Consider the following 27,240-nt stretch of genomic DNA (forward strand, 5'->3'; position numbering starts at 1 on the left):
GACAAAATAACCTGACCCACAAATGTGTAAACCCCAAGGGGTCGGGGCCAAAGTGAAAGTCACCCAGAATGCGCATCCAGTTCCAGACAGCTTCAGGGGTGGAGCGCCGAGGAGCTGCGGAGGAGGAGCGGCGGGCGGGGGCGCGGGCACGAGCAGACGCGGGCGCGCCGCCGCCGCAGCCCTTGGCTTCCCGGGCTGGAGACGTCGCTGAGCCAGCGAGCTGCCGATCCAGCCCTGCGCCACCCGCCGTCCCTCCTGCAGTCCCACGGCTTTCGAGGGAGCGCTGCGGAGCCTCGGGGCCCGCCGGGGTAACCTGTGACCCCCCGCGCAATAGCGGCGGGGCGGGGCGGGGGGGGGGAACCGGGAGAAGATGGCGACGCCGGGAAGCGAACCCCAAGCTTTCGCGCCAGCCCTCTCGGTAACCGCCCTGCACCCGCATCTCCACCAGCACCACCAGCACCACCAGCACCACCAGCACCACGGAGGCACGGGCGGCGCGGGCTTCAACCTGCCCTTGAACCGTGGTTTGGAGCGCGCGCTGGAGGAGGCGGCCAACTCTGGGGGCTTGAACCTGAGCGCCAGGAAGCTGAAGGAGTTCCCCAGGACTGCGGCCCCGGGACACGACCTCTCAGACACGGTTCAGGCAGGTGAGACAGGGCCGGGACTGGCCACGCGTGTGCGGGGCTGTCGCGCCTTCCCGCCGGGCCCGAGTGTGTTGCTAGACTGGCTCGGCAGGAGCGGGTTCTTGAACGCGCGCGGTGGTTGTAGCGGGCACGGTGGCCCGTCTGGCCCGCCGACCTGCGACCGTGTTGCAGGAGCGCAGGGATGCGCCCAGGAGCCGTGCCTGGCGCGCGGGAAGTGGGGGATCTCCGGCGACCGAGAGCGAGTCCGGAACATGAGCCGGGTCACGGACCTCTACAAGGAAGCCTTCTGCGTCCCCGGTGGGTGGGGAAGCCCAGACAAAGGTGGCGGGCCCTCGGCCAGCCCCTGTCCTCTCCGCGTAGTGTCGCGGCCCCGGCCACCGCGCCGCGCGACCGTGGCTTGCTGCAGCCGGAGAGGCGGTGCCAGCCTTGGTTCTGCGCCTGTGCGAGCAGAGGCTGGTGTCTGGCTCTCCGCCCACGCATTTTGGTTCCCTCCACCGGGGGCTCCCCGGTTCTCACTAACCCGGCCTTTGCTGGGGGCCCTGGAGGGGAAGCGTGGCGTAGTAAAGGAAAAGTAATTAAAGTGAGCCTGTTTCCCAGTGTGAGCCCGGCAAGTTGTAACCCGCGCCAAAGAGCAGCCGGCTTCTTCAAGTTGTGTCATGTGTTGACATATTTCGGAGATGTCTGCTCTCCCTTTAGTAGTCCGAGTTGTGGGAGTGGATCCATAAACAGGAAGGAGGGTGGTGGAAGAGGGTTGGGGCCTTGGGAATCCGTGCAGATCTGACTTCGTTTCCGACCATCCGGTTCCGCTCTTTGCGGGACGGTTTGTACCCCAGAGAGCACCTAGCGTTTCCTGGGGCAGTGGGGGCCCCAGTTTTGAGCTACTGCCTAGACCTTATGACTGCCATTGCCTCTTCCGACGTGCATCAGGTCTCTTAGGGTTCTGAATTGCTTGACGTTTCAGATCAGGGTCCTTCAGCCTCTTTATAAAGGAAGACTAGGGGGCGGGGCAGGGGAGCCAGCTGTGGTTTTCCGAGGCTAGGTTTCTAGTTGATTCCATAAACATTTGTCAGGAGGCCAATTGAAAATTTAGATGGAGTTCCGAATTCATTGGAGGCCGAAAGCACTCCTCTGGGGTCATTAAACGGTGATATTTGGGATTTAAGGATTGTCAGGAATGGGTAAGCAGAGGGGAAATTCCAGAACTCAAGTTTTCAACAGCTGGAGAGGCTCTTGATAGGACCTCATAGTTACAGCTTCTCAAGTAGAAGTTATTCTGAGAGTCGCCTGAGTCGTTAACCTAAAAAGGTCACCCTGCATTTTCCTTCCCTTCTGCCATAGTTAGGATGACTGTGCATTGCAGAAAGCGGAGCCAGAGTGACCAAGGCTAACATGTTTGTGCCGTTCAGTAGCAGGCTCAGAGTTGTCCCAACACTTCAGGTCGGGTAAAGTCGGCATGTGTGCTGTGCTGGCATTCTTGGGGAATACCATTGCTTTAAAAGTAGTGGAGGGGAGGTGTCCATCTTCCAGTTACTACCTCCGAGAATGGTCACTGGGTGTAAAGGACCCTCCCTTCCTGTTCTCTCTGTGTGCAATGAGTTTTGTAGATATTCCCGTGTTAGGAGTGTTTACATATATTTATAGGAGTGTTACATATATTTAATGCTTCTAAGGTCTTTGACTAGTCAAAAGTAAGAGGCCTCATGTTAATTCTTCACCTTAAAAGAGTATTATTTGGGGGAGCAGAAGCAAATGGATGTCAGTTATGTTTGTGGGTGCTTAAGGCAATGCTACGAAGGGGGGGGCGGTGGGGAACAAAACAAAACACGGTAGCCAAAGAGTCAGTTTTATGTAAAATTTTTAATATTCACATGTGTTAAGGACTGCTTGCTTTGGCCTGAGTCACACATGTGAATTTTCCTCTCTCCAGAAATGCTTAGGCTGGACATAGGGGTGATGCCTGTGAGCCCAGTGGTTGGAGGCCAGCCTGGACTTAGTAGTGAATTCCAGGCCAGCCTGGGTTACAGGCTAAGGCTGCTTTGATTCATTCCTCATGCCTACACACTCCCCCATGCCCCAGAGTGGATTAAATTGAGCATTATTCTTTGCTTGTGAAAGCAACAAAGCAGAGTAAAGACATTCAGTGGGTGGTGTTGACATTTCCTACACATGAGGAGTTCAGGGAGTTGATGAACCTTTGTAATAATAAATCCCATACAGATAGTGGTTTCTCCTGGGCTCAGGCAAGTAAAGGAAAGAATAGGAAGACCCTTAAGACCTTTTCATAAGTTTCCTGGGTAGTGGGGAACCTTTTCTCTCTATTAAATTATGTGTCATTGTGTCTTGTAAAATATAGCTTTGCCAGCAGCCACCTCTACAGACAACAACATGCTTGGGCCACACAGCCCAACTTCACAGAGATGTAAAGTCAGAGATTGAGAGGCCCTGAGCTGCTCAGTACAGGATAGTCGCTTGAATGCTAGCACTTCACTCGGACAAAAAAAAACCAAAACCAAAACCAAAACAAAGGCCTTCTTAATTTCACTTTTAGGCTGTCATTTCCCTGAATTTCAATCAAAACAGGATGTCCTGGGCCATGGCAAGGCAGGCTGTAAGTAGGCCTATTGGAAAGAAGCTGGGGACAGTGGCACAGGGATTAGAACTGATGTGGGCTGGGTACCTACTTGGCTAACTGTCAAAGTACTCTGTATCAAGAGCACAGTTGGAACATCATTTCCAGGTAGAGAGAAACCAGGTTACATGCTCAGAATCATACCCCTACTGAGACTTGGACCAGTGACCTGAATCCCGAAGGCTTCTCTCGAGTGTATGTTCTGACCGAAGCCTGTTGGGCAGAGGGCAACCCTGGAGAGGAGTAGAACTTGGGAAGCTTTTGGAAGGTTCATTCCACAGACCTTCATCCCTTCACCTACAAAGTTCCCACTCTGGCTTGAGGAAGGGATGGGAAAGAGACAAAGCAAAACACAATTAAGCAAAAATAAAACAGTAAAACAAAATAAAACAAAACAGTTTATCTTGCAAGATGAGTAAGAGGGCTTTTTGGATACATGTAGTATCTTTGTTTCCCAAACACAGGGGCCGGTTCTCATGGACTTGAGGTTGCTCACAAGAACAACACATAATGACCATCACAAGTATAAACGGAAGCACCACATTGGGTCTGGTGAGAAGAAATGTACAAAGGCATGTCAGTGAAGCACCCCCATCCCCTCCAGCGTTTATTTAGTACATAGCATCAGTTCAGATGGAGGAGTTCAAAGGGGTGTTTGTGTGGCTGAATAAAGAGGGTTCAAAAGAAAAGAGATTGGAGAACGGCTGCCTGTGTGAAGCTCTAGGAGAAAAGATTCCATACACAGGACTTTGGAGATTACTTGGGCCTGTGATCCCAGCACTTTTGAGATACAGGAAGGCTAGGAGTTTAGGGTCATCCGTCTATACGTGGTGAGTTTGAGATCAGCCTGAGCTGCATGAGAGCAGGCCTGGAAAAAAAAAAGGTCGGTCTTGTGACCAAGTGATGGAGTCTGTCATTATCAGTGTCTTACCGAGTCTAATGGAATGGAGAGCTTCTTTAACCATGTGGCGTAGATACTCACTGAGGCTGGACCCGATGCACCTGGCCTGTGAGCCCAGCTACTTGGGATGGAGAGAGGCGGATCACGGTTTCAAGGCCTGCTGGAACTACAAAGTGGGTTCAGAGCCAGTCCGGCATCTTAGTAAGAGGTTGTCTCCAAAGTGAAAGTTAAAAGAGGCCTTGGGCTGATTACAAGGCGCTACAGAACTGTGAGCTTGTGTGAGACTTGGTGGAAAGGTCCAGGGCTTGAACATGCAAGTGCTCTACCGTTGTGCCGTCGTCTCCAGCCCTTCCCTCCTCCCTCCCCCACCCCGGGGCATGCTCCAGGAAGTGAAGCTGCAAAAATGTAAGACACGAAAAGCGAAGTAGAGGATTCAGGAAGCCACTGGACCCAAGTGAGTGTCCAGGTAGCACCAGGCACTGTGAGTAGGTAGCCTTCAGAGGCATCCTGCAGCAGAGGGAGGGTGCCTGTCAGGGCTTGCAGGGTTGGATGTGGGTAGACATGACCACGAAGCATTTTCTAGTTGGAAAGATGAATCCAGGATGGGGAGGGAGAACCTGTCATTAAAACAAGAGACGGTATTTCAGCCTGTCCTCTGGTCACATCCTCTCACGACACTCCTACCTTACAGCAGGTGACAGAACCCCTCTCATCTCACTCCTACTTTACTGGGATGACAGAACCCAGAGCTTTTATGATCTGTTGTTTGAGGACTTTGGGATTTGTCAGTGAGTGAGACTGTCATCCTGGCTGCCTAATCCTACCTTTCTTCAGTGTCTGTGAAGATTCAAGACCCGGGGGCAGGGTTATCTGCAGCGGACCGACTTCTTCAACCCCCCACTCCCCTTATAGCTGCAGAGTCCTTGGATATGAGCATGTTTTAGCCATTAGAATCCATACAGAGCTTGGTAATGAAGTCTGGTTTTGATAATGCTCTGTGCTATAATTTTGGCCATGAAGATTTTTTTTCAGTTGAATTATAGTGAAGCATTTGAATCCATATTCTCCACTCCATCCCCCTGACACCCCCTTCTTTCCCCGCAGCCCCCCTCCAGGGTTTCCTCTGTATAGCCCTGGATGTTCTGGAACTCATTCTGTAGACGAGGCTGAGTTTGAACTCAGATCTGCCTGGCTCTGCTTTCCCTTCTGAGTTCTGGGATCAAACACATATGCTACCAGGCCCTGTCATATGTGTTTTCTTAAAACTTGTATTCTTCCATTTACAACTCTGGTCAGTGGTGATGTCTTTAATCCCAGCACTTGGAACATGGAGGCTCTGCTTCTGTTATGAGTTCAAGGCCAGCCTTTTCTATAGTGAGAGTTCCAAGAAAGCCAGGGCTACAGAGAAAAATCCTATCTCCAAAAACAAAACAACAAAAAAATAATTGTGTTCTTTTATGGAAATACCTAGTTATTTCCTGGTTAAAATTGTTTTTATGCTATTCAGTTGATCTGTTGGTTATTAATGACATATTTAGTCACTTAAAAATTATTTATTTTTAATATTTTTTAGGTAATTTTACACATGAATATAATGTATTTAGATCATGTTTACCTCATTGCTTTATCTTTTGCTCTGCCTCTCTGCCTGAACCCTTTCTTCCCGGTAAGCTCCCCTTCTATTCCATGACTTTTTGTGTGTGATCCCTGAATTTAATTAAGGTTGACCAGTTGGCTCTGTAGCCACCGTTAACTTACCCCTGTTAAATACACTGCTGTGCTCATGTAGTCATCCTAACTTGTTTGTTCAATGTGCGTAGGGAGGTACTCACCCATTCAGGCCACCCTAGCTACACTCTTTCCCTCCCTATTCATATTTTCTTCTGCTGCTGATTAATTTCTTCCTTGTCAAGATACAGAGGGCATCTGCTCTTAAAGCTGTTAAAGCACTGTGGTTCAGTACAGGGATCTGAATCACATCCAGCTGTGCTCCTGCCTGTGCCATGGTGTGGCCCAGAGGTGCCTACCAGCTTGCATCATGTTAGACTGCTCTATTGAAAAGCCAATCTCCAAAACAGTGACATGTAAGGATAGAACAGGAATCCAGCTCCTCACCAAAGAATAGCCCAAAGCTGTTGATCTTTGTCTTTGAGCTGAATCTGTTGGAGATTTTGTGAGTACTGGTAACACTGTATTGATTTTTGCTAGTTCCTGTTAGGGCAAACTTTGGACAGTTGTTATTTTAAGTGCTGACAAAGAATCCCCTCCAGCCCCCACCGAGTTGCTGAAGTAAGGCAATCTTTGCTACCCCACTGTGCAGTCAGGATTGATTTAAAGGCTGAATAGACATCTTTCAGACTTATGTCTTTTCTTGCTGAGGCTTCTCTGCCATTGTATTCATCTTCATTTTGGCTTTATTAAACCTCACTTTATTAAATTTATTATACCCAAATTGTCCCCTTTCAAGTGTGCTTTTGTATCCCACTGTCCTGTTTCCCGGATCTATTGAGAGTCAATATAAAATCCTTGAATAGGCTGAACAGTGGTTACTTCACGTTCCTCTCTCATTGTTACCCTCCCACCCCCTCTAATGTCCTTCTGTCAAAATTCTGTGAAGTACATGGTAAAAATGGTTATGAGTATATAGTGGTTTAAATACGAATAATCCCCATAGATTCACATGTTTGAAGCTTGGCCATAGGGAGTGGCACTATTAGGAGGTGTGGCCTTACTGAAGGGGGTGTGGCTTTGTTAAAAGAATTGTGTCACTGTGGAGGTGGGCCTTTGAAAATTCAAAATATTCCTCAAGCTCTGCCCAGTATGGAAGGAAACACAGTCCCCTTCTTCTGCCTGTGGATCAAGATGTAGAACTCTAAGCTCCTTTTCCAGCATAGGGTCTGCCTGGATGTTACCATGCTTCCTGCCATGATGATAATGGACTGGACCTCTGAACTCTAAGCCAGCCCCAGTGAAATGTTTGCCTTTTTAAGAGTCGTCTTGGTCATGGTGTCTCTTCACAGCAGAAAACCCTAACTAAGACAGAGTCCTTCAGTCAAGATACAACGCTTGCGCTGTTTACACTTTTGACTTAGCCCTTTGGAAAAATGTATTTAGTTTTAGAGAGAGATTAGCCCTGGTTAGGCAATTCACAGTTCACGAGCCCTCCCTGATCATGTTAGTCAGGATCACAGTGGGTTGGTGTTACATGCGGCGGCGGTGAAGCCATAAAGTTATAACAGATATAAAAGTTTAATAGCCAACTGGTCTTACACACCTGTTATCAGGAGATCAGGGCCAGCCTGGGTTCTAGAATGAGGCCAGAACACAAAGCAACAAGCATTCAAGTCTGTAAGTTGTACAACCTAACTGTATTTCCGTAGCTTGAGTACTTTATTTAGCAAGATAGCACAGCTCATGGGAAGCCTAGCTTCTCTCAGTTGCTACTGTTGTGCTGCATGAAAGCTGCCTGTTTATTTGTGTGTGCGCATACGTGTGTGTGTGTGTGTGTGTGTGTGGTGTACGAATGTGAGTGCATGCATTCATATTTGAGTATGTGTATACATGTAGAGACCCAAGGATGCTGCGGCTGTGTTTTTCTGTAGCTCTTCCCCCTTTGAGACAGGGTCTCTCACTGAGCTCACCCACTGGCCAGTGAGCTGCAGCGTCTGCCTGTTTGTGACTCTCACCCCTACCTTATCGCTCCAGGCTTTTAGGTAGGAATTGGGGCTTGAACTCAGGTCTTCATGCATGACAGCCACTTTATTGACTGTGCCATCTTCCCAGCAGCAGTGTTTCTTTTAGTGACAGAACTTTGCTATGATACATTTTAAAAATTATTATTATTATTATAAACAATGAGAATTGTTAAGAAAATGAAAACAAACAAAAACACTACAAGAAAGAAAGAAAGAAAGAAAGAAAGAAAAGAAAAGAATTCCAGCTTAGACTGACTTTAGGAAAGCTCCATCTGTCGGAGTAGACTGAGGCATGCAGCACACTTGTGTTGTTCTTCCTTTTATTTTGAGAGTCCAGGGGCCTTTTTCCGTACACCGCTGTACGAAACTATGCATTTGGAAACCACAGAGCAACTGAACAGAAAGTGAGCTTGCCTCCACGCACAGAAGAAAGGTGACAGCGTGAAAACTAGATTGAAGAGAAAGAAAGTGTGCTTTAACTTACAGAATATTTTTATGCATATTAGCTTTTTTTTTTTTGCCTGAACATAAGCATGTGTACCATGTGTTTGTCTGTTGCCCATGGAAGTCAGATAAAAGGGGTTGGGTGCCCTAGAACTATAGTTAGAGATGGCTGTGAGGTATCACATGGATTCTGTGTTATGAATCTGGGTGCTGTGCAAGAGCAAGTGTCCTTGTCTACTGAACTGGGAAATGTATTTTTGATTAGAGGTCTGTGTATTCAGTTTGCCTCAGCTGGAGCCTCCTCTGCTGCCTAAACAAGGAAGCTATAAACCTGGGTGCATGCAAAGACAAAAACAAAACAAAACAAAACAAAACAAAAAAAAAACCCAATCAGAACACCAATGTTGATTTTCATAGCAGAAAAATTTTTCCTCCCTCCTGTCCCCCTCCCTTTCACCCCCTTCTCTTTCTCTCTCTCCTTCCTTCCTCCCTCCCTCCCTTGTCTTCTTACGTAGCTTGGGCCAGCCTCGAACTTTCTGTTTAGCCTTGAACTTGCTATGTGGACCAGACACCCCTTAGGTCGTAGTGTGGCTGTCTCTCTTTGTCCTGTTGTATGGGCATTGTGTCACCTTATATCAGCACTAGAATGGCGAGTACAGTATGGTAGGATACTACGTGTGTGTGTGTGTGTGTGTGTGTGTGTGTGTGTGTGTGTGTGCGCGCGCGAGTGTTGGAGGCAGGCATTGCCTAAAGAGATGAGGCTCGGAAGATAGTTCTGTTGTCTGATTTCTAGATATTACTGTGTTTGAAAAAACCTGGGTAGAATGGTGTTCTTAATGCCAACTCTGGAGAGGCAGAGACAGTTGGATCCCCGAGGGTCTCTCACCAGATGCGCTAGCCTGCTTGGTGAGTTCCAGGCCATAGAGAGACCGGTTTGTAAAGAGGGTGAGTTGGGGGGTTGGCATAGGGTAGTGCCTCAGATTATCCTTTGGCTGCTACATGTGCAAGCACACAGATGTGCATATACATCCCAGAAAAGACCACATCTATCACAGTATTTTAGTCACTTATTTTCAAATAATCATTCATATTTTTAATGTTTTTGTGTGTTTGTGTGTGGGTAAGTGTATGTGAGTGCAAAGAGGTGAAGATGTTACAAAGATTAAGAGCCTGAGGAGCTGGGAACTAAACTCAGGTCCTCTGTAACAGTAGCAAGTTCTCTTAACTGTGGATTTATCTCCCTAACCCCTAATAGTCACTGTTTTTTATGTCCCAGCTCATTCGGAAATGACACTTTAGCATAGGCATGCATAGACAGGAAGAAGCATTCTGTATACGGAGTTGAGTACTTAGCTATGTTTTCAATGACCCACCGGGGACCTAGGACTGTTTCTATCTTAGAAAAAGAGGAAGTGCTCTGCTCTCCCCAGGTTGAAGTTTCTTCCTCCTTGACTGGCTCACGAGAGTGGCTAGACCGGGACTTTCCTGATAGTGTGTGTGTGTGTGTGTGTGTGTGTGTGTGTGTGTGTGTGTGTGTGTGTGTGTGCGCGCGCGCATATGCGTTATGCATGCCTTACAGGTCTAGCACCAGATTAGTTCAGTAAGCTCCCTTCCTTACCTAACTTCTCTCTCTTGCCCTGAGACTCTGTACTTTGACCTGTTATCTTGGTTTTACCGTGAGGCTGTCCCATACTTGTCACTGTTCCTTGATCTGCTTTCATTTTCCCAGCCAGCTCTAAATAACGTCTGTAAGTCAAATGACTTAGAAGGAATTCTGGAGGAGGCGGACAAAAATTCCGTCAAATCAAATAGTGGATTAAAAAAACTGGCGAATGAAATCTGGTGTGGTGGGTGACACATGCCTTTAAGTTGAGCACTCAAGAGGCTGCGGCAGGAGTTTGAGGCTAGCTTGGGCTACATTGCATGTTTCAGGCCAGCCCAAGCTATATATAAAATGAGACCCCCTTTAGTGAATGCTGCTTATCTAGCTTTGGGGAAATCATTATTCATACAGTATTGGTGGGAATGTAAATTAGCATAGCCATTATGGAGATCATTGTGGAGGGTCCTCAAAATACAAGGAGGCTGGAGGGGTGGCTCAGTGGTTAAGATTACTTACTGCTCTTGCAGAGGACCCGGGTCTGTTCCCAGCATTCCGTGCTAGTTCACTAACGTCTGTAATTTCAGTTTTAAGTTATCCAACGTCTTTTATGACCTCTGCAGGCTTCTGCATGTACGTGGTACATATATGTACGTGCAGACATAGCCATATTCACGTGAACTATATAAAGGTAATTTTATAGCAATCCCTGAAAAAAATCCCATGAAATGGGACTAGCATGGATACAGCTGTACCACTCCCGACTTATACTTTAGGGAGTTCACATCTGTGTGTAGCAGAGACCTTCGCACGCCTATGTTTGCTGCAGTGCTATTTGTGATAGCCAAGGTATAGTCAGCTTAGATGTCCATCAATAAAACGGGACAGGTAAACATAATGGTGTCATATCCAGCTGCCAGGAAGAGCAAGATGCCGTTTGCAGGAAAATGGATGGAACTGGAGGTCATGGTCAGCAGAATAAATCAGGCTCAAAAGATAATATTGTTTGTTTTCCTCTCATATCCAGAATCTAGACTTTTTAAAAGAAAACTTGAAAACAGAGGGGGGCTTGTTTGAGAAGGAGGAGGGGCCATGGTAACGGGTAGGGACCAGCAGGGGCTAATAGGGGCTTGAATAAGAAAACGCCCATGGTGTACATCCATGATAATGTGATGTTTCTCATTGCATTGTATAGTGAATATATAATAAAGGAAGTGAGCAAGAACTAGTCAGTTTGTGGTGTGTGTGTGTGTGTGTGTGTGTGTGTGTGTGTGTGTGTGTGAGCGTGCCAGTGTGTGTGCACGTGCATGCCTCAGGGTATCTTCAATCTTAATTTTTAAAAAATTCGTTAAAATCTTATTTTTTTTAAGTTTAAAGATGTCTTGTTTAGATTTTTAAATTTTATGTCTATGAGTGTGTTGTTCCCACGTGTGTCTGTGCAGCATGCGAGGGTCTGGTTAGAAGAGGGCGTCAGCTTTAGGTTCATTGGGGCTGGAATTACAGATGGTTGTTGTGAGCTGCCGTGGGGGTACTGGGAGTCAAACCTCTGGTCCACTGTAAAAACAATGTGTTCTTAACTGCTGTGCCCTCTCTCTTCAGCCCTAAAACTTTTTACTATAAAGAACTTGTAAATAAAAGCATCACACCCTAGCTTGTTTTTGACCCTCACTGAATGTGTAGCCTGCGGTGGTTCCAGCAAGCTTCAGTGATCCGCCTCCCCCAGTTCGAGCAAAACGGACAAGCTGTGTTTCTCAGCTCTTGCTTGGATGCCCAGGACTAGAACTCAGGTCCTTATGTTTGCACAGTAGGCAGTTTACCACTGGATTCCACCCCCAAGCCCTAATCACCATTTTTGGGTACCTGTTATATATATGGAGAAGTGGATTTTTATGTTCATTTTGGAAATATATTTATATAGAGATGCCGTTTTATCCACTTCATAGACTGGTGAAGGTGACAGAAGTAATGTCTCTGAAAGTACTTAACACGGTTTAAGTGTTCTCATTAACAACTGCTGGTGAAAGACCTTTAAGCCTTTAACTAGAGGGGCTGTCATCAGGATAGCTCAGTGGTTAAAACTGATTCTCTTCAGTTTCTAAGAGTCCAGTCCAAAACTAAAAGCTTAAAAACCTCGTCTTCTTGGCCAGATGAATCCTCACCACCTCTTTCTTTACCTGGGAAATGGGCCTAATAATACCTAGTAGAGTTGGGATGGTGGCAGTCCAGCTCAGTGACCCCAGATACTGCTTCCGAGTGTGTTCTTTGTGTACTGTTTGCTTTGAGCATGGGTGGGGCTTAGTCAGCCTGGCCACACCTTCCTGGTGTCTTCTGAAAAGAGGGAAGGTAGAAGCCTAGAAACTGTTCCTTCATAATTCTTTGTCATTAATGTTGAGGACAGCGAGTCCCACAGGAATCTGTCATTTGGCCACGGTCACATAACTGGAATGGTGGGTGCCTGAGCCAAGGTCCCCTCTCACTGTCCCGTGTTGAAAAGCAGTTGCTGCAGAGTCAGGAGGCCACACTAGATGGAGAGGAGGTTTCTGTCTCCCCGTAAAGGTCTCGGATCATGCTCCCGCTAGACCAACCTTGTGGCAGGCCCCACCACGATCAGAAAATGCCCAGAAACCTTTCATGACATCTGGTCCAAAGCTGGAGCGAATGACGTAAGACCGTCAGTAGTTATGGATTAAGCATGTTAGTTCAGGATTTTACTGCCTGTGGTTTGGGGGACTTGCACAGGCCCCTTGTGAACTGGATTCCAAGCACTTAACAGCCTTGTTGGGCAGCCCTGGTTCTCAAACTGTAGGCTTCAAAGTTCTTTTTGTAGCAACCTTGGTAATTTTGGATTTGCTCTTCCAGGTTTCCCGTGAAGACAATGATTTTTAGATCCCTTGCCAACCCAGGAAGACCCATTAAATCCTAGCAGATGCCAACCTTTATGTTCAGGCTTAATTCTTCTTTTTTCTTGTGTGTGTGGGTGAGTGGATGTGTGCACATGCATGCCTGTGTGCAGGACAGATGCCAACCTTGAGTGTGCTTCCTCAGGACCTGTTCACCATCATCTTTAAAGGCCTGGTCTCTTTCTGTCCTGGGGGTCACTGATTTAGGCCAGACTGCAAGCAGACCCCAGCTTTCCTCCTGTCTCCACCTTCTCAACCCTGGGACTGCAGATTGATACCTGGCTTTTTCTGTGGTTCTGAGGCTTGAACTCTGGTCCCCATGTTTGGGTGACATTTGTCTTACTGGCTCATTATTTCTCTTGAGACACACAGCCACAGTTTGAAGGGATACCCTGAGTTCTGTGACATGGCCATTAACCTGTGAAGCAGGTTTTTTTTTTTTTTTTTTTTTTTTTGTTTTTGTTTTTGTTTGCCTCTGGAAGAGTCATTCTTTTTCTAGCCATACCAGTATGTGCTAGAGGGTCTCTGTCTCCACCCCATCCTAGGCTCCTTGGTCAGTGGGCCTAAGCTGGGTGTCTCTCCACACTAGTGTGGAGAGACTAAGCTAAGACTGCCACAAGGGGTGCCTTGGCACTCAAGAGAGAGCCTGCCAGGCAGAAGTCCTGGATTTATATATTTCCCGATTTATGTATTGTTTCATAATTCAGGTCTCACTAACTGGGACAGAGTGTCTTTGAACTTACTGTACTCTAAATGTTAGGATTTCAGGCAGGTGCTACTGTGCCTGCTTCCTTCTTTCTCCTACTTGATATCTTACAAATTATAAATTTCAGAGCTGGGGGGAAGTTATTCAGTGTCTTTAGTGGAGCCATTTGTAAATTTGTTAAAAGCAAAAATGCCGCGCACACCCTCAATCCCGGCACTCAGGGGGCAGAAGCAGGCTGATCTCTGAGTTCAAGGTCAGCCTGGTCTACAAAGAGTTCCAGCCAAGCTACACAGAAAAACCCTGTCTTGAAAAAACAAAAAACAAAAAACCAAACCAAACAACAACAACAACCAAAAAGAAAGCAAAAGAAAAAACCAAAAAGCCCCTTTCTCCTTGGGTCCTCTGTAGATTCACAAGAGCACACACTAGCGCTCAACAGATTTGCCTTAGGGTGTCCTTATGGAACACAAATGTCCCAGTTTTCATCATTCAGGATTTGGAAAGGGCCAGCCTGTCATTGTCACAGTGCCAGAGAGCTCACACTGCTAATACTTCATTCATCTCCAACATAGCACATCGTTTCCTGTGCCTCGGTTTCCCCAGTGTAAAAGGAGCATGGTGATCCTCTGGGCTCTTGTGAAGAGTCAGTGATTGTTTGCATGTGTTGTGTAGATCAACAGCAGGCCCAGGATTTGCCATGTTGAGGCATCTGCGGGGAAGATACTCATATAAAACAGGGAAAGATTTGCTTCCTAGAAATATTGGGACATTAACAAACTACTCTGAGTATCCCCAGAGGTTGGGTGGGTGAGCTGGCAGTGTGTGGGGGCGATGATTCCGTTCTCCTGACAGATTGGGGAAGGTGGAAGTAGGTGACATCATTCCATATGCAGGCGAGATGACTTTCTTGGGTTACACTGCTGGTCTGGGGCAGTCAGAACCATGTTTTAAGGGCTTTTGTGTTGTTGTTGTTGTTTTTCTGTCCAGTCTCAGCTTGACAGTGGTCTTTGTCCACTAAAGGGGGATGAGTTTGGGTAGCAGAGATGGTAAGAACGAGCCTTTGCTCATTGTTTGGTGCACACTGGGGCTGCATCCCTGAGCCATACAGTATATGGAGGGGTAGGGTGCTGCGTTCAGCTCTTTGGTCTGGGGATGTGAAGTTGGGGCGAGGATTGTAGAGTCCAGGAGTACTTGGCTGACCTCAAACGTGTCTCTTCTGTTTTGTCTTTGTTGACACTTAATTCCCCCCTCCAAGATGTCTTACCCCCCTCCCCCCACGATTTTGGTAAGGCAAGGGGGTACTTTGTGTTAAGCAGTATCACTGCGGTTCCAGGACACTTGGCGTGGCTCCCTCTTGGTTCCCAGGTCACCCAACATCTTTGTTTCTGAGAAGGGAGCTCAGGTGGTCCAAGTACACTCTGAGCAAGAAAAGGCGGTAACCACTTAGAGTTCAGCTCTCCAAGAAGCTGCAGAACACCCTCTGCCTTGGCATCACTGGAGTAATGGATGGGAGGGAGGGAGGGAGGCAGTGCTTGGGAGACTCAAACCTAGGGCCCTGTGACAGATGAGCCTTTGGGAAGTAGAGATGCATCTCGGACTGTGATTTTTAACGCGCGTGACTTCCTATCCCAATCTGAAGTGGTGTACAGAGTGACCGAGCACAACCCGTGAAGAATTCAGCCAGAACCTTCCCTGGGTGCTGTCACCTCCTTTTGTAAGAAACAAATTCTAAGGGAAGTAAAAATTCTAATGGAAGTTTAAAAAAATATGTATTAAAAAACTTCCGACTGTAATGACTTGAAATCACCATTTAATAAAGGAGGGAAGAATAAAAATATAGATAGACATTTATTTGCTTGGACATAAATGTTTCCTAGTAAACTATGTAACCTGTAACTTTTTTTGATCCTTTCATTGCATCTGACTAGACTTTAATCCCTCTAATGAGAAATGAACAAGTATCATTTTGGTCAGAGACCAAGAAGTTGAGAACCCAGAACATTATAAGAGATAAGTGTCTGTTTTCTGAAAGTTGCCTTCCTGCCCGCCTGCCTGCCTGCCTGCCTGCCTTCCTTCCTTCCTTCCTTCCTTCCTTCCTTTTTTTCTTCATGGTTTTTTGAGACAGAGATCTACCTGCCTGTTAGGATTGGAGGCATGGGCCACCACAGCCTGGCTGAAAGCTGTCATTTTAGATAACAAGAATTATCGATTTATTAAAATGTGTGTCTTATTTAGTGCATTGCTTGGTTCCATTTAAAATCTTTTTGAGTGTGGAGCCAGGCCTGGTAAAGCAAACCTTCAGTCTCAGCCATTAGGGAGGTTGAGACACAGGGATTGCTAATTCATGGCTAGCCTTTGCCATAGGCTTGGTTCAAAGCCAACATGGGCTAGTTAGGAAGACCCTGTTTCAAAATAGGAAGTAATAAAACGGGTTGAAGACATAGCTCATTGTTATTTCTTGGTATATGTGATTCAGTCCACAGTACTGCTCCAAAGACAGCAGAAAACTTTGTAAGTGAGTTAACATGCATGAGCCCATGGGGGTTGATTCCCAGCACTGCAAAACCCTGGCATTTTGTTGGTTTGCAATTTGAATCTAATTTAAAGGAAGGCATCTCTCTCTCTCTCTCTCTCTCTCTCTCTCTCTCTCTCTCTCTGCATAGTTCCTTCAGTGGAGTGGATGGTAAACTCAGTATGCAGCTTAAAGTAGATGTGTGTGTTTAGAAAGCCTGGATATATCCACATTAATTTCTGTTTTAGCTGTGGTTCAGATAATGCTTTCTGGTCACTGTGGCATACTTCCACAGGTCTCATTACCAGGAGCTTATTGGAGATGGCAGCCAATTGAAAGTCTTTATTCCAGGGAGTGAACTCAGGTACCCTCCCCCACATTTAGACCAAGGGGCTTTTAAAGGCAAAACACACCCTCTGTTTTCTCATTCAGCAGCTGCAGGGGACTTCTCAAAAGCAAGCCGTTTAACGTTTAACAGAAGCTAAGAAACTGTTAGCTGGAGCATCTTGACTTCAGGTCCTAGATTGGAGTTGGCTACTTTTCATGGGATTCTCCGTCAGCGAGACCAAATTCTAGTTAAATCCGAAATGGCTTCAGCAAGAGTACAAGATGAAGGACCCCTTCCCCCACTGCCTTACCCAGTCACAGATTTATGCTACACATTTATGAGAGAATGTGTTGAAATGTGATCTGTTTTATGAAACTCTGGCAGCTGTGAAGACTTACTGACTGCTTTCTTGAATTGGTATGTTACTGAAGACTGGATAGCTTCTCTCACACAGGGGGAGTTCCAAGTCTTTGTGGGAGTCCTTACAGCCTGTCCTGGAGGAGGGCTAGTGACAAGGACAGTGTAAACCAGCCAGTGTTCATTTAGGCAGCCCTGGGCTTTCCAAAGTGGCTTTATAGGTCTCTATATTCTGTGGTGACTCTGGATCTGAGATCCCTTTTCTCTTTGGGTGGACAGTGTCTGTGTGTGTACACACGTGCATGCAAGTGTGTTTGTGTATGGACAACTGTGTGGAAGCCAGAGGACAACCTCAGGCGTTACCAGCCTCTGTCCATTCTACTAACTTCGAGACAGGGTTGGCTTGAAGCTTGCTGACTGGACAGTGAGCCCTAGCATCCACCCATCTTTACCTCCTAGTGCCAGGACACATGTCGGCATGTGTGGCATTTTTATGTGGGTACTGGGGATTGAAGTCAGGACAAGCATTTTACTGACTGAGCCATCTCCCTAGCCCTGTTTGTAACCCTTTACCACTACGTGATAGACTGACTTGGACAAGCTCCAGCACCTCTGCATGACAGACTTCCACTTTTGCTCAGTCAGTCTTGCACTTTCTGAGAGACCAGCTGGCCACATCATCAGAAGGACCTCAGGGGATGCTCATGAGTTCAGGTTGACTACATGGTTGGCAATATCCCGTTTGCTCCAGTCTAGTTAGCATCAAACCCCTTCTTAATACATCTAAGTTTTGTAGTTAGTCATGCACATAGGACATGGTGGGGGGGAGATACCATCGTTTAAATTTTTTCACTCATTTGATTTCATGTACACGTATGGGCTTGCCCACAGTGGTAGGGTGTAGAGGTCAGAGGACAACCTGCAGGAGTCAGTTCTGTCCTTCTACGCTGTAGGTCTGAGACAAGGATCTGGGACAAGGGGTTGAGGGAATGGGTGTGAAGCTCAACAAATGTCCTTAGCTGCTGAGTCATCTTGCCTGTGTGACAGTGACACTCTTCTAAGCATAGTTTGGAATGGACAAAAGAAAGTGTCTTTTCACACATGCTAGCCGAATGAAAATTGAGGCCATAACTGTTCCTAAGTATGGTGGAAGAGAAGGCTTATTTCGGATATGAAGGGGAGAGTAGGCAGAGGCATCTGAGGTGGGATGGCGAGAGGGAAGAGAGAGGAAGCAACAGCCAAGAGGCCAGGAGCGAACCAGGAGACCAAGTTACCAAAGGACTGGTAGCCAAAATGGCTGAGGTTGCAGGGATCTGAGGAGAGGAAGAGAAGCCCAGTCTCTGGGCTGGGGAGTTTAGGGTTGGGGCAGGGTGAGAGGTGCTAGGAGGAGCTATCAGTGCTGAGTGAGACTAACCCTGGTTTCTTTGAGACCTAATACCTTCCAGTTTTGTAAAATCAGGTCCAGATGTGGCCAAGTGCACCCGGGTCATCTTTGCCAGCTGTCAGGACTGCTGTCCTTTGAAGGGACTGACAATACCTGGCTGGCTTTCCTTTTAACTTCCATGCCAAGGGCTCCTTTTGATAAGATGTTTGGCATTTGTTACTAATTTTGACTAACAAAATATAGCACTAATTTAAAAACCACGAGATATCAGACACATGGAAAGAGTATGTAGTCATGTAGACATGTTTTAGATATTGGTGACAAGGCAGACATAGGGACAAAACAGACAAAGAGCTGAGCAGTCATAGCAAGTAGTCGTATTCCACACTGGCCTTGAACTTGTGAACCTCCGGTGTCAGCCTGCCACATGTTAGGATTACAGGCATGCCCCCCCCCCCCCATGCCCACTAAGAGAATGCTTGTATTGATTGGAACAGCGAATACACAGGTGAATACATTTGTCAGCACTCCATATTTAAATGGGTGCGTTTTACTGTATGGAGATCACGTCTTCCTTAGGTAGACTAAAACCTACCTAAGCGTGCGCTCATTCCTGTGAGTTCGCAGGCCTCTGTCCGCTGCTGATTCCCAGCTGTTTTAACATAGAACAGCTGGAGTTCGCCAGCAAATGGAACTGGTGCCTACCTTTGCGAGGGTGGCCGTTCTGTTTCCATTTTCTTAAAGTGGCTCATCAGCACTGTGCATGACATATTTGCGTTCATAGACGGCCCTTAAAAGCATCCAATGACGGAAACTGGCTTTGAACCGGGCAAGCGGGGACCACTGGGTTGCTGTTCGCTGAGTTCAAGGTGGAAGAACCTGGCCCTACACCTTTTGTGAATGCCCATGCTATCGAGTAACTGCCCCCCTCAGTCTATACAACAGAGATCTTTATTACAGCCAGAGCTTATAGGTGCCAAGCAGATAGTCAGGATAACACCGAAGTAGGGCTCGGCAGTCAGAGTTTGCACCCTAGTTGTCCGATTCTGAAATTTGAACCACCTTTCTCTCCACACACTGTCATTGTGAGCTGCTCTTTTTCTAGGGACATTGAAGTGTTGGGAAGTGTGGTCTGGCCCTTTCCAACTTCCCAAGGCACAGCTGTGATCTCACACCCTGCCTGTCAGACTCCTCCCTGGCTCTCTCCTGCTGGCCCACCCAGGCTCAGCTGCTTGACAGCCATCTCTAGGGGCTCTGTAATCTGAGGCCACTCTGTTTATCCTACTTGGGTCTCCCTTGAGGCCTTCCCCAAAGGCCTCTGTGGCTCTGGCTGCCTTTCTTGTGAGTGTCTTCATATATTCCCAGCTCACTGTACAGTTGACTATACCCTTTCTGCCCCTACTATACTTACCAGGGAAAAGAGAACAGAAACATAAAATCCCGAAGCCTTTTCCATCCCTGTAAATCATCTTAAATTATTAGCTGCTGCCACCCCAAGCCCCACCTGTCACCTCCTCACATCCATCTATGTGCTCTAGTGGGTAGATTTGGTGACTCAGCTGATCCTAACATGTCCTGTGTCCTTTCACTTCAAGTATCTTCTTAATACAATTAACCATTATCATTATCACTATAATAATGTTTTATCTGAGTCAGATAACACACTCTCCCCTTCATGTCTTTTTTTTCTCATTTAGTTCACCGAACAATCTTAAGAGGCAAGTATACATCGACTCCGTAATTCTTCTCGATTCAGAGAGCAAGGACCAGCATCCCATAGCTACCAAGTGGAGAAACAGATTCAAGTCCAGTTTGACTACTCCGCTGGCTCTTTGCAGCTTCCTGAGGGGGAGACTTTCTGAGGCAAGGGATGGAGGGCTAGGCCTGGCATCTCACATACTTATCCTTGGTCTGGTGCTGAAAGGTTCTCAGGTCTCCAAATGCTGTGTTTAAATCATCTCCAGGTCACAGGGCTGATAAGTAGAGGCATCCAAATCAAACCAGAGGTCATGGGATGCCCCACCAGTGTGGGAGAGACTGTATCTCATTCCTTGGTCTCTTAGGGGCTGGCACAGGGCTAGGTACTGCTGATGTTTTCCAGTTAGTTATACTTGGGGATGTTGGGAACAGGAACCTAGATGGCATGTTCTAGTAGGAAATAGTACAATCCATAGTGTGTTGAATTTTTAAAAGAGCACTCAGAAACAAAGATGTGTGACAGGTAAGTGAATACCCATAGCAGCCATAGGCTGTCTGTCTGTCTGTCTGTCTGTCTGTCTGTCTACCACTCAGAAACAAAGATGTGTACACCCATAGCATCCACAGGCTCTTGTCTGTCTGTCTGTCTGTCTGTCTGTCTGTCTGTCTACCACTCAGAAACAAAGATGTGTACACCCATAGCATCCACAGGCTCTTGTCTGTCTGTCTGTCTGTCTGTCTAGCCATCTGTCTGTCTGTCTGTCTGTCTGTCTATCTATCTGAGAGAGAGCATGCATGGCTTTATGTGTATACACATGTGTGTTCAGGTGCATGTGTGTATGTGATAGAGTTGAGTGTCTACGTTGATCATTCTCCACTTCGTCTTCATACAGTGGTCTCTCACTGGACTGGGAGCTCACAGGTTGACCAGACTGGCTAAGCTGGGGAGGTCCTGGCATCTGCCTGTCTTTAGCTCTAGGGTTATGTGAGTATGTGACCACATCCAGCTTTATTGAATGTATGCTGATCTGAACTCAGGTTTTCATGCTTGTGTGGCAGGCACCGTACCAACTGAAGCATCTCCCCATTTTACTTATTTTTAGAGGGAATTACTTTATTCTTTTTCGATAGTGGAGAAATACCAAAGCTTAAGGAGCTACTTTACTGTTCTGATTTGCAGCCTGCCCTTAGTCTCTTCCCGGTGGTTCACCTCACACCTTATCTCCTTTCTTCCCCTCACAGTGCAAATAAATGATAAGCCATCCTACTTTTTCATTGGTGGATTCTTGCTTCTAGGGCTACACTAGAGCTCCCCCATTAGGGTAATTTACAATATTAAAAGCCCTAAGCGGGCCTGGAGAGGTGGCCGAGTGGTTAAGAACACTGGATGCTTTTCTAGAGACCCAGATTTGGGTCTCAGCACATACATTGTGGCTCACAACCACATGTAATTCCAGTTCCAGAAGATCTGATGCCCTCTTCTGGCGTCTGTGGGTACCAGACATGAGCATGGTGCACTGATATACACGTGGACAAAATACACACACACACACAGACACACACATGCACACACACACACATGCACACACACAGACACACACAGACACACACAGACACACACACATGCACACACACAGACACACACATGCACACACACACAGACACACACACGCACACATACAGACACAGACACACACGCACACATACACACACACATACAGACACAGATGCACACAGACACACACACACACACACACACACTAAGGTCCTTACCTACAAAAATACCCCTTTCATATGATGTTCTAAAAATAATGTTACAATATATGGGAATCCAGGTGATCAAGACACATCTGTGGAACTACTGGTACATTTTGGCGGTGACACTGGGTGGTGGTTAGAATAGGTACCTCAGCAGGTTTACGTGACTGTTCTGCACCAGGCAACTCCTGGGCTTTGGCCATGTACCGTTTTCATCGTCATCCACAGAGGGAGTTCCTCTGGAGGCCTGTGTGCAGAGAACAGTTGTTAGTGCTGTCTGTAGCTATGCACACTAACTGGACTGCCAGGGAGACTCCTGTGACTTTGGCACTAAGTTGGACTTCCACAGGTTGCCTTTTGTCCTCAGTCTCTGGAGAGGAGTTTGTGGTGCACCCTGGAGTTCCACAGAGTGGACTGGCTCCGTCGCTGCTTTCTAGACCTGTGAATGAAGCGGAAGCTCTCCCGATGAGGAGACACTGAGTGCTCGATTCTCTACGATTCTCCACGTCTTTCTTTGACTGGCTTGTGTGCTTTTCTTTGTGTGACTGTTCTTAGAGTTTAAAGCTATCTTGGCTGTGAGAGGAATGTATTTGGTAGCCTACATCAAAGTCGGATTCTCACTGGATAAATGATTTGAGGCAATTCATACGCCTTTGTAAACCTCTGATCAACGCTGCCCCCCAACTTAGAGCCATACTTTGAACTCTGATGTTCAAACCCTGTTCAAACACAAGGGCTGATTTTAGAGAGGAGGGGTCTCCCTAGTAGTCCTAATCACCTTTTACTGGGGACATGCATCGGATTCTGTCACTAGTCTGAGGACATAGCTCTCAACTGATAGAGCACTGTTCCCTTGGCCTGCTAGCCCTGGAAGAGGCCACTCCCGTCCTGCCTGGAGTGCTGACTTTCCAGCTAGCTCCTTGCAGTTTGAAGGGAGGTCTTTCGTGCTCTCCGATCCACACCACCTGAAACACAGATGCAGAGCCCCTGAAGCTGCTGCCATGCTCCCAACCAGATGCACTTACTGCGTTTGAACTACACCGAGACTTACTGCAATTTTCCCATAAGGTTTGTGCTTGGACTTGGCCCACAACCTCTCACGGGGTGTCTTAGCCCTTGGCGAAAGGTGAAACGGGTGAGTGAAGGAAAGAAGTGACACCAGTCAAAAGCAGGTTCCTTCTGTGATATCCGAACACTTCCATGCGACTCGCAGCTCACTCTGTAGACCAGGTTGGCCTTGAACTCACAGAGCTCCGTCTGCCTCTGTCTCCCGAGGGATGGAAATAAAATGGAAATAAAAGTGTGTGCCGACATTACCTCACAGTTACTCTTAACAGATGGGGTAGGGTTTGGAAATTACACTTAGAACCTGCGTTATATAGCACTTTTCCTTCTGGGTACAGCAGGACGCCATCTTGGACTGATTTATGGCAGCTATATTGATTAGTATGTTGCAGGTCTGTGGTGATGGTAATGGAGCTGCTTACAATCTGTAGGAAGGGACTGAAGATCTTCACGGGGGAGTTCCAGCTATTACCTCTCCTAACTTAAGTGGTCTTGGCAGATGTCTTTATCCGCTGCGCCAACTCATGGCGTTTTCTGTAGGTGTGATGTTTAAGCTCAGCTATGGACCCCAATGTTGATGATGGTAGCCTACAGTGTGGCTTGGAGAACCACAAAGGTGTGCTTAAATAGTTCTTGTTGCATTCTTGTGGTCTAGGTAGAGACCTGGGCCTGAGAGAGCTTATTTTGTGAGGTTTAAGTACAGGAACGATTCTCCAGGTTGAAGCGCGCGCTCCTCTAGAGCATACCTCCACAAATCTAAAAGCTGTGCGAGAGTGCATGTGTGGGAATGGAGCGGATGGAATGGTGGGAGGTAGTCTTCATTCTGACTTCTCATGCTCTTTCCGTACGAGCTTCAAAGCTTTGCCTAGACTGTGTGTGTGTTTAAAAGATTTATTTATTTTTATTTATATGAGTACACTGTAGCTGTCTTTAGACACACCAGAAGAGGGCATCAGATCCCATTACAGATGGTTGTGAGCCACCATGTAGTTGCTGGGAATTGAACTCAGGACCTCTGGAAGAGCAGTCAGTGCTCTTAACTGCTAAGCCATCTCTCCAGCCCTAGACTATGTGTTTTAATGGCTTCTTGTGGTGACTTTCTTTTGGCCACACAAACAATACTTCATTAGCACTGGGCAACACCTTAAAGATAGTTGGTGACCGCCTACAGATGAAAATTTAGCTTTTTCCAAGAGGGTCTCACTGGAGAAATAAGTTCCACTTACTTAGAGGGGTAAGCCGCATGCCCAGCAGTAGATGGTCTACAGAAAATGACCTTAGTGGGTATTACTGGAGCCTCTTTGTCTTCTAACGCTGTTAAGGTCGTGTCAGGGTTCTTTATTATTATAATTATTACATTTTAAATTTACTTTTATTTTACTTATGCCCCCCTCCCCTTTTACTCTCCTGGTTCTTTGGTATCATGGCTTCCAGCTAAGTCTTCTTGTGAGATGCCTGAGTGTTTGAATGAACGGGAACAAATGGGTCTCCCTGGCTATATCTGTTTGTTGGGTTTCTTTTTCTTTCTTCCATTTGTTTGTTTTGTCCTGTTCTGACAGGTTAGTTATTTGTTCTGTCATATTTTATTTTGTTATGATTCCTTCAAAGCCTTTTTGTTTTCTAACGAGAGACAGAAGGGTTTGATGTGGACGAGAGGAGAAGAGCCAAGAAATTGAGAGGAGTGGAGTATTTAATTTAATAACATTTAATCAGCATTTATTGTGTGTGTGAAATCTATTTTCAATAAAAGGGAAAAAAAAAGAAGAAGAAAATGGTGGTGGTTTGTGTGTCCTTATTGGATACATGCACATGGAACTGACCCAGCAAGGATGAAGTATAATGAACATCAACCTTCCCATCCGGAAAAGCCCCCCGCCCCCCAGGATCTCTACACTTCTGACTGCCAATCAGAGGAAACGGACGGTTTGCATCTGAACATCACCAGCCCTGCCTGTCATAGTTTCCTCCGAATCTTAATGAGATCCTCCAGCTGCTGTTAACATATCATCTCTCCATTTCTGCAGTGAGCTAAAGGAACCCTGTTTACACAAGACGGCACCCGAGCTGTCCGTCCATTTTCATCCCTCCCAACGAGGTGGCCCTGTTGTCTCTCCTCAAGCTGGTACAGAAGTGACAGTTGCTCGGTTGGACATGCTAGATGTGTGGGGCGTGGCATGAGTGCCAGAAAGGACAGAGAAGCATTCTCTGGGGACCCCCACCTGCCATGGGGGAGAGAGGCAATTCTTAATTCCATTAATGCTTTTAACCAGCAGGGCCAGAGCCTTTAGCCTCTAGCTCTGCAGAGAAAACCCAGAGCTGAAAAGTTCTATCCTGTTGAGGAATGTTGGGGTGTTTCTCTCTGGAGGTTCTTAGGTAGTGGGGGTATAATGGAGGGCGTGCTGTTAGCACAGAGAGGCTTGTGTTTCCAAGAGTCCATATGTGGTTCTTGGAGTAGACACAAAATACACTGAAGGGCTGTTTTTCTAGAAACCGTGGCCTGGTTGATGCTGCCAAGCAGAGGGCTGTTAATGCACTCTCCCACAGTGTCTGATTACAGCACCTGTTCGGGGGACGTGCGGACCACAGCAGAGGTCAGCCAGCTATTATCTGTCTGTGTTTGTAGCTCATCAGTGTTCATGCTTGTCACTGAAAAAGTGGGCCATCTGAGAACTGCACGAGCAAGATGTCAGTTCACTGAGGCTGAGGCAGGAGGATTGAGAGTTCAAGGTTAGTTTGGGTTATATAGGGAGATATCTGCCTTCTCTCTTACACACACACACACACACACACACACACACACACACACACACACTCTATATGTTTTTGTATACTCACGCATAGCAGATTGATAATGTTTTTGTCTGTACACCTACACCCACACATGGTGGACGGATGTTTTTGTTTATACACATAAAACACAGTGGATTGATACACTGTATGCTTTGGTCTGTGTATACATGATGAACTCATGATTGTATATTTTTGTCTATATACACACTGTGGACTGGACTTATTACTGTATGTTTTTGTCTTGAGCTCTTTCTTTGCTTTTTTTTTTCGTTTCTACAGAATTTCATCATACAGCCGGTCTGGTGTCAAACTCTGAGATCTTCCTATGATCTCCCCTCCCTCCCTCCATGCTGGGTTTTCAGGCTGTGCAGCCACATCAAGCTGGTTCTTCCCCCAGCCCCCATACATGAGCACTTGGCACTCACATGCACTCGTGAGAGGCTGTCAGCCTTGGTTTCCAACACAAGCATGCAGTGCAAATGTCTACATAATTGTCGGCTAAACCGATCTTGTTTTGGAAATGTGTATTTCGTTCTTCCTTGGGAAGTTTGCAGTGTCCAAGTTGATGGGGCTTGATGGTCAGAAGCTCCGCTCCACGAAGTGAGCTCTGTAGGATTTCAGAGTTCCTCGGGACTCTGCCCCTGCCCCTGGGAAAGACGGGTGTAGAACCGGCTGTATCAAGGAGCAGGTACAACCTGAGCCGTGGGGTACTTGTCATGAATGCTGTTTTGGGTCCCTGCTCAGGGCCTTTTGTGGCCTTTATTCCCCTCTTAGGCTCATTCCTGTTGCTTCCAGGTTGGGGAGAAAGTTGTGTTTGACGCCTTCTTGTTACTGAGAAACCCCCAGCACCTCCCAGATTTGTAATACTATTCTCAGTGGAGGAGTTCTTAAAATTAATTCTATCACTTGCCTCATCTGCGTTGTGGAGTTCGGGTAGACAGTGAAGCTTGTGTTGCTGATGTTGTGAAGATGTGGCTTCTTTCCCATGGTAATGAAGCGCTCCTTAGCTCTTGTCTGAGTGTGGTCCCCTGTAAGTTTCTATCTCTTTGTACCTTATGTGTGGGGGTGTGAGCGTGCACACACGTACATGTGTCAGTACATGTCCTTCCATGTGGACATGTGTCAGAGGTCAACTTTGGTGTCACTGTTCAGTCACTGTCTGCTTTGGTCCTGGAGCACACTGTACAGTCTAGATTAGTTAGCTGGCCTGTGAGTCCTAGACATCTACCTGTTCTCTCCCTGCCCCTCGCCCCCTGCTACACGTGCTCTGCTGTGCTTTTTAAATGCATCATCTGGGGATTGAACTCAGGTCGTTTTGTTTGCAAGGTATGCGTTTATCAACAGGGCTGTCTCAACTCCCCTTGACGCTTTCTAGTTGTTTCTCAGGGAACTTCGGTTTCTTAAGGTTTTGTCCATTTGTACGTGTATAGACTCAGTACTTTCCTATGGCTTTCTTTGTGGGGTGAGGGAGTGTGAGACGGGTCTCACCATGTATGTAGCTCTGGACGCCCTGGAACTCACTACATAGACCAGGCTGCCCATGAACTTGTGGCGGTTCTTCTGTGTTGAGGTTTCAGATGTGAGCCACCACCTCAAGCTGACCCTTAGCCTTCACATGTCACACTAGTCGAAATCCACACAGACGGTTAACACGGATGTATAAAATGCTACTTGTGGGAAAAAAAGGACCTTCTGGAATTGAACCACGTGCAGAACATGGATGGGACCTGTGGCCGTCGGGAGGGGCCGTGGCAATGTGGTTTGCTATAGAAGTTCCTCTCTCAGAGCGCTCCTGGGGGAACTAATCAGGCAGAGAGCTGAGCATTTCC

The 27,240-nt window shown here is 46.9% G+C and overlaps 1 protein-coding gene across 1 annotated transcript in view; it reads left to right on the forward strand.

Moving 5' to 3' along the window:
* The first annotated feature begins 320 nt into the window (after positions 1-320).
* Positions 321-27,240, forward strand: part of LRCH1 (leucine rich repeats and calponin homology domain containing 1) — a 170,488-nt gene continuing 143,568 nt past the window's right edge. Inside the window, exon 1 of the mRNA XM_080925909.1 lies at positions 321-647. Within this exon, the coding sequence (XP_080782035.1) occupies positions 371-647 (277 nt within the window). The 5' untranslated portion in view covers positions 321-370. The remainder of the gene's footprint in view (positions 648-27,240) is intronic.

Source organism: Micromys minutus, assembly GCF_963924665.1.
Source record: "Micromys minutus genome assembly, chromosome: 12".
Taxonomy (NCBI): domain Eukaryota; kingdom Metazoa; phylum Chordata; class Mammalia; order Rodentia; family Muridae; genus Micromys; species Micromys minutus.